The 7,713-nt window shown below is 43.3% G+C and overlaps 1 protein-coding gene across 1 annotated transcript; it reads right to left on the bottom strand.

Annotated features, from left to right (window-relative positions):
• Positions 1 to 655: 655 nt before the first annotated feature.
• mycla (MYCL proto-oncogene, bHLH transcription factor a) lies at positions 656 to 4,016 on the bottom strand. The gene is made up of 3 exons (XM_010792299.1): positions 3,771 to 4,016; positions 2,667 to 3,292; positions 656 to 1,993 (listed from the first exon to the last, which is right to left on the bottom strand). Exons 2-3 carry the CDS (start codon positions 3,208 to 3,210, stop codon positions 1,383 to 1,385), a joined length of 1,155 nt encoding a protein of 384 aa, XP_010790601.1. The 5' UTR covers positions 3,211 to 3,292; positions 3,771 to 4,016; the 3' UTR covers positions 656 to 1,382.
• Positions 4,017 to 7,713: the final 3,697 nt, after the last annotated feature.

Raw genomic sequence — 7,713 nt, 5'->3', positions numbered from 1 at the left:
TCCACGTCTCTAAACCACTGGGGACTGTTCTAAAGATACCCATTGAACAGGTCTCTGTGTGTGTGTGTGTGTGTGTGTGTGTGTGTGTGTGTGTGTGTGTGTGTGTGTGTGTGTGTGTGTAGTATGATGCAGAGCACATCAGGTGCCCAGCAGCAGCCACTGCAGAGGGGAGGTTCCACAACAGTATCACACACACTCTTCAAGGGCAAGTCTCAAGGACATGCTTGGTGTAACCTTCTGCAGATCAGCAGCTGGTGCACCAAGGTGCAGACATTTATACAACATACTTAACAAAGTGACACAGAGATGAGGGAAACAATGTTTTTTTTAGGATCTGCCCTCATTTACAGTCAATTAGAGTGCCATAGTAAGTTTGATAGTTTGAGTATGTTTTTTGAGAAGAAGCATGTGGGGAATCTTACCCAGACTTGTGTGAGGCATGATAAATCTGTTACTTCCGCTTCAGACATTTAAAATCAAAGTTTCACTTAGATGCACGCTTTTTTAAGTTGCTATGGAAAGTAAAAGAGTGTTATAATCGGAGCCTGTAAAATAATTTAAAAGCAAGGTCAAAATGTCAATATTCATTTTGCACAGGAATACAGCTTTTTTAACAATGTGTTTGTTGTCTTGAATAAAAAAACAAGGACTTCAGTTGTGTATGCAAATATGGTATAAAAATTTAATGTCGATGTTAGCATGCTTAAAAGTCAACAGAAATCAGGAGAAGCATTGAAATCACAAAGTGACAAGTGATTATAAAGTACAGCAGTGCTACTTTTTCTTTTTCTTTTTCCTATTTTCTTAACAAAATAGAGGTTCCTCAATGCCTGGTGGCACATCATAAAGAGGAGCAAAGCTTGTTGACAACTCTTGATTTTGTCTCCCTCAACAGGAGCAATAAGCTATTATTTACACAACAAGTTGTACATCAGACACTCAGTCATCATTCACATCAAACAAACCAGGAAGTCATTCAATTGTTATGTACACTGAAAGTCATTCACACTTCATTCAATTAAAAGTGTGACACACGAAATCACACAGCCTGAAGGCTGCATATATACACTGATCAACTATTAACAAAGTTCTTATTTCCCCATCACAGCATACCAGGAAATATGTTAGCTATAAAAACTTTTCATCACTAAAATACTTTCAAAACAAATAAATCAAACACAGCAAACTAACTGCTGCTCCTCCCCGTATCAGGTTCATTGGCTAGCACAGTCATTTCATAGGAAGCCCAAAGCTATATCAAAAAAAGAATTCACAGCTATTTACATGAGGCATGTTGTTATGGAAAAGCTTTCCAAAAGTGACAGGTAACTGGAGGGTCATGCTCCTGACTGAAGAATGAGTTTATATTAAAAGTATGTGTCTCAAGAACGCTTCAGTTCAGCTACTCGGCGGAGAAGCTGCTGTTGTCGAGTTTTGAGGCGTTTCTTCTCCTGGAGCTGCCGTTTCTCCCGGGTGTGCAGGTCTGCCAGGAACTCCGTCGCCTGGGTCAGGATCGCCACTTTAGGAGTCTTGGCCGACTCCAAGCCAGGGATCTGATCCCGTAGAGCGAGAAAGCGGGACCGGAGATCGTTCCTCCTTTTCCTCTCAAGGAAGTTGTGATTCCGCCTGCGGTCAGTGTCCTCTAGGTCAGAGTTTTGGGGACTCTCAGAGGGGGAGCCCGGCTGGGAGACACTAGCCGAGGAGTTGGTCCACTGACTGGATGATGTGCAGGTACGCTTGCTTTGAGGCTCTTCCTCCTCATCCTCCTCCTCTTCATCATCATCTTCTTCATCCTCATCATCATCATCATCATCGGGCTCGCTGTCTGGGGAGCGGGCGGCGTAATTGTGCTGCTGCCGGTGGACAGACATGTGGAAGCGTTTAGGGCAGGGATCAGCTCGGACTGTGACGGTCACCGACTTTCTGACATTCGCCGGCCGCACCCGGTTCTGCTTGCTCTCCACAGTGACCACATCGATTTCCTCTTCATCATCTGTGATAACAAATGAACAACTCATCAATACACACATTTTGCAGAGCCTTGCCAACGTTTACAAAAAAAGACTTCACATTCCTTTAAGAGTCAAACTGTAACTAAACTGGCTACAAGGAAGTGCATTCCACAGCCGAGCATGCACACCACTAGCCCTCCATATGAGGCAGAGCAGGGCTGGGGTGTTAACAGCAGTGGTCTTCCATGCCAAAGCCTGCAGGAATTCAGGCTTTTGTCTTTGAGAACTGAGCTGACATCAACAATTTAAAAGGAGGAGATCTGCTGGCAGGGGGCACTCCCTAATTCAGAAAATGTGAAAGAGTTACTCTCATGGTCTGTCGCTGTTAGTGTGTAGTAGTAATAAATCACCAGGACTCGGCCACCCCGCCCCTCTACCGCACTCTGATTGTAATGCAGTGCTACTGGAAGATATCGAAAGGGGAAATGTAAGTAAAACGTGACGCGGGCGCGGTTTTTTTAAAAGACTGCATGGGTAGCAAGCATGTGCCGCATTATCAAAGTCAGAGTAAAATGCAGCTCTAACGTGACTGACTGATGAACTTGATAACCCCTCTGCACCACAGTAATGCACAGCAGCGCAGCTTTCCAAATTACGCATTGTTAGAGGGCAATAGAAAGGGGCAGGGTGGGGAAATAATGATTGCTTCCTTACCAGAGGACTCAGAGCGAGACTCGGAGCCAGACGACGTCGGCTTCCTGCAGCTGCTTGCTGGCAAGGTGAAAACAGCTGTGGGGTCGACGCAGTCTGTGGCCGAGGCGACATGCGGGAGAGCGGGTGAGACGCACTGCGCCTTGCTCGGTCTCACGGAGATCTGGGCCAACGGGGACACGCAGGTCTGTGCCGCTGCTGACACTCTCCCGTTGACCTTCTCCAGCTGCTTACTGGCAGAGAAACCACTCCACATGCAGTCCTGGATGATGATGGAGCTGAGGTTGCCGAACAGCTCCTCCGTGTCCGGGATGAACTGACCCTCGCACTCCTGGTCCTGACCCAGGACTTTGGACAGCCAGCTAAGCTTGTCTCCCGGCGAGAGGTGCAGCGCACCACCGCTCAAAGTCCGGGTGGGAGACATGGGAGGGGTGGGCAGCAGCTCGAACTTTTTCCATATGTCCTCACTCGGTGCGGTCGACTTATAAAAATCCTCCTCTCTGTCGAAGTCGTCAATGAAATAGTGCTGGTAGCAGTCGAACTCCATATTCCCAGTTAATAAAATCCTCTAGTTTATTCCCAGAAATGATCGAATCACAGCAGTGGTCTCTGGAAACGTCCTTTACAACCTGGGGTGAAACATCAGCATGATGAGCAAATTATCTATTAAAGTAATTTCCATCAGATGTATCACATTTCAAGTATCCATCGAATGGGCCATTAGGATATCACAGCCTACTTTCTGCAAATGGGACCACATTAATAATTGATTGCATCTTGCGGGTGCTCTCTTTACAGGTATGGACTCAAACTGTCCACAAGGTTATTACATAATGTAGTTATATTTATACAGGTGTCAACTATGATGCAGTGCACGTTTTAAAATATATAGAAGAGAACTACAGGACCATCCTGCAGTAAAAGTAACATGCAGGGCTGCATTTCCTGAAATGTAGGCAGCGCTTTGTTCCTCAGCACTCATGTGAACCGGCGAAGAGAAAGAAAAGTGACTGCTCCTCGGTCACATCGTGGGTTTAACCTCACACACAGCTCTTAGTTCTTTATTGCAACACTTTTAATGGCAGACAGCGTATTTAAACTACTCACCGGCTCTCCGTACAATCCCACAGCGATATCCAGGGCATAGGAAATCCCCCGGCAGGCAAAGAGCAGCGAGTTCACCGGGATCAGACGGCCGAGTTGTTGCTGGATACACAGACGCGCTTTTTTCGACGCAATGTGCACTTTTGTAAGGTATAAAAGCCGACTGAAACTGCAGGCACAGGGTCTACCCCACAATGTGTTACTGAAAGCCACACAGTGCGTTTTTCGCGCCAGTTAGATATCCTGTTATAAGGCGATAAAAAGAGCAAGGAGGAGCCTCGGAAATATCTGCAGCGGTAGATCCGGGTAAAGCCCCATCATTTGCATCAGAGGCGGGGGAGGCGCACGGCCCCGCCCCGTCTACACCACCAATTATGGTCACAATAAATAACTGACACATTATATCATCAATATTTGCTGCTCTTAGAGAGAAACATAATTTTGGGATAATTTTTTATAAAGCTTGGAGATTTCTTTCCATTCGTTGTAGCGTCCATTACATATCTCTCTACATTCACATTGGAATATTGTAGGCTTCTCTATATTTAGTTTAGCAGCTCTAGTTGATAATCAATTTTTATATCAGGAAAATGCTTTCAAGCATCAACTTGATATCAACTTTAAATTAGATTTGAAGCATTTCCATAGACTCATCGTTATATAAAGTAACTTAGTTACTAAGTGGACCTTCAACAGCAGGGGAAGAGCTCTGTCACATATGTTATGATGGAATATGTTATATGGAGCTGAAGCAAATTATTCAACCTATTGAATAGTCGACTGGCAATTTTTTTTATCTACAATCACAAAGCAAAACTACAAATGTGTTTAAGCTCCCCCACTGCAAAGACTTTAAGGTTTGCCTTTGTCTTATGTGATGGTGAGCAGAATATTTTTGACATTTGTGTTTGTTCAATGAGGCTTTAAAGAATTCTTAACAGCATTATTTACTTCATTTTATAAATCAAACAATTATTGAAAACGTAATCATCTATCCTAATATTCTTTACTAATCAATATCCACGGGCGTATCTTCCTGTTTAATGCTTATTTTTTCCCCTGTAAATACACTTTAAATGCAGGACCTTTACTTGAGTATTTTTACATTGATGTGTTATTGCTTTGACTCAAGTTATTGATCCACCTATCACCACTGCATCCCAACAAAATAAACAAATAATATTGAATAAATGTTTCTCTATAGTATACCATAATACAGTTGTGATAGTCATAGTCCACATAGTATCCACATTTGGTCTTTGACTCAACAGTCGTGTTTAATTTGACGTCTTCATGATGTGTTTGCATTTCTAGACGCGTCTGTTCAAATGATCCTGAGTTAAATCAAAGCTTATTTGTCTTAACCTTGTGGCCAAACACTAGTTTTAAGATGATCCTCTTTTCTTTAATCCTGTTTAAATCAGCAGATCTTATAAGCCTCACCTCAAAATCTCCCTCTCAAAAAGCTAAACCGCTGAAGGGCTGTTTTTTTAAAGTTGTATTTGTATGGGAAGGCTGTTGACTTACTATCAGGTCTTTTACTTTGTATGACAAAAGGTAGGAATTCAATATCCTTACTTTCCACTTTCAGTGTTTTGAAACAAGCGTATTGGATTCCAAGCCGAAACATTTCCATAGTGAAGGGTGGAGCGCATCTTTGAACGGCTTGCATTTGAACACAATGGAGCACAACGAGCGCACGGACAGTTGAGATTCAGCTGTCTGCAGGTGGTGCTGAAGTGAGTAATCTTCTTTACAGTGAGAGAAAGCTAACAAGTTAATGTCTTAAACAAACACTACTATATTGGGTCTTAAATTCCATGTTTACAGGCCAGAGTAACAGCTCTGGCAGAGAAAGAAAAGACCACCATTGTAAAACCCAGTTGCACTCAATGACCTGAGACCTTTAATTATTTTAACCATGGTATAAACATATTGAACATGCCAATGATTAAGTATGACACATGAGTTGTCTATATATTGTTTGGCGTGAACAAATGTTTTATCCTCACTGGCGAGCAAAAAAGGTCAAAGTTCACCAACGTCTCATGACCAGACACCAACAGGTCAAAATCATACACCACCCATGGCCTCCCGTCCAACATATTGATCCATTTGGTCCCTAGAATGCACGTCATCTCCTTGTTTAAGTATCTTGGGTGGACAAGAACCCCACCCTACCCCCCAGGATCTCTGGTCATATTCAGGTCAAGTTAATGACACTGATTAGTGATGTGCATCTGTTGTCAGCGACCGGCCTGAGCCCACTCCCCTGATTGTGTGACCTCTCAAAGTGTGTTGCGTGGATAAAACGAGCCAAACGTACAATCAATCAATATCACGCCAGATGCAGAGTTCAGTCGCAAATCTCATGCTTGACCTAGAGCATCTTGATATCTTGCCCAAAGCTGAACCCCAAAATTGTTTTAAACAACTATTAAACTATAAATCTATTCCACAGCAGCCAATCCCACTGCACCAGCAGGAGGGGAATTGCATGGTAGTTTGCAATGATGTGAAAATAGCGTGTTTACTTGCAAACCAAATCTCTGCATTGGCATTGGTACATTGTTTGTGTGCAATCAGACAAGTGTAGTCCTTTTTAATATCCAACATAAAATTCAGCCACAAAAGTTTGCATGTAAACTAGGTACAAATCGATACAGTGTTTTCAAAGAATTGATACAATATGAAAAAAACAATATATCGCAATCACTCAAGTGATCAATTGTCTCTTGCACCCCAAACTTGCCATCATATTGTGTGCACATTTTAATTTGACTGAACTCTTTCAGGCCTACTTTTCCATGTTGGCTTCAGAGTTCAGATGCATTTGAAGTATCAGTTTTAGGAGGCTTTACGACATTCAGAAAGAGAGATAGTCACCCCAATGTGATTTGGGAGTTATTTGACTCGCAGAGCAATGATCATAGCCTGCATGTGGATCCTGTAACTTCACATCCCGTAATTACACAGCGGAGGAACCCTCAATCTGCTATGTTGGGAGTATTTCATCCCTGCCAAAGAGAAGAAAGAAAGAACTTTGGGGCTATAAAATTCAGATGAGGCCCTCCTCCTCCTCCATCTCCTCTCTTTGGTTCCGTCATTACAACTTGGAGACCTTTTCCTCAGGAGGGACATTGTTGGGGTGACAATACTTAACACCAACAATAGCCTGCTCCCCAAGTCATCTCCCATCTTAACTTCAAGTACCCGCCATTGTCCTTTATTGCTATAGTAGCATATGTGTGAGGATGGTAAAGAGGGGTGCGGGGGGTTTGGATCTACCTCAGCAGAGTCCTCATGTAGTCTGCAACACCCACTCGTACGCCTGAAGAATATGGGACACAATGCAGTGCAGGAATTTGGATGTTTTTGGGCACTGGGTGGGGAATTGTCCCCATGTGCTATACAAGGGGGTGTCCTCCTGTTCCCCACGACCTCTGCGACACAAGGACCCTCTAACCCTGACCTCTCACCTTCTCCACCCATCTCAAATAATACAAGCTGTAGCAAAAGTGGGACCAGTCACCCAGAGCTCAGTGAAAAGCCCGAATGCAGATGAGAAAGATAAATTATTCACACAAGTGTTATTGCTCCCCAGGGATGTAACACACCGTATTCTGACAACCCCCCCCCCAAATTACCACGAGAGTGTGATCAGCGGGGGACCAGCTTTACCTGCTACCAACCAACACAACAAAGATCTATATCTAGCAATGCATGCATTTTCAAGCTTTTACTGTAGATGTTATCACAGCTTTCGTTTCCTCCTCAGCAAAGTGCTGTGTTACAGAAAATAGCATTAAAATATGATTACAGTCTAATTTCCTGACCTTGTTTAGCATTATATTATACATGATGTGGTTAATTTGAGTTTGTTGTAAATGAAAGACATTCTCAAACCAGCAATACATTGGTTTCTTACACATTTGCAATGGTAAGG

This window comes from Notothenia coriiceps, unplaced genomic scaffold (genome assembly GCF_000735185.1).
Source record: "Notothenia coriiceps isolate Sejong01 unplaced genomic scaffold, NC01 NC01_scaffold00036398, whole genome shotgun sequence".
Lineage (NCBI taxonomy): Eukaryota > Metazoa > Chordata > Actinopteri > Perciformes > Nototheniidae > Notothenia > Notothenia coriiceps.
This window is presented reverse-complemented; position numbering and strand designations above follow the sequence as displayed.

Excerpts from the sequence above, each read along its gene's own strand:
- mycla (XM_010792299.1), bottom strand. The coding sequence starts at position 3,210 with ATGGAGTTCGACTGCTACCAGCACTATTTCATTGACGACTTCGACAGA. Across the intron at positions 1,994-2,666 it reads GTCTCGCTCTGAGTCCTCTG|ATGATGAAGAGGAAATCGAT; the intron begins GTAAGGAAGCAA and ends TTGTTATCACAG.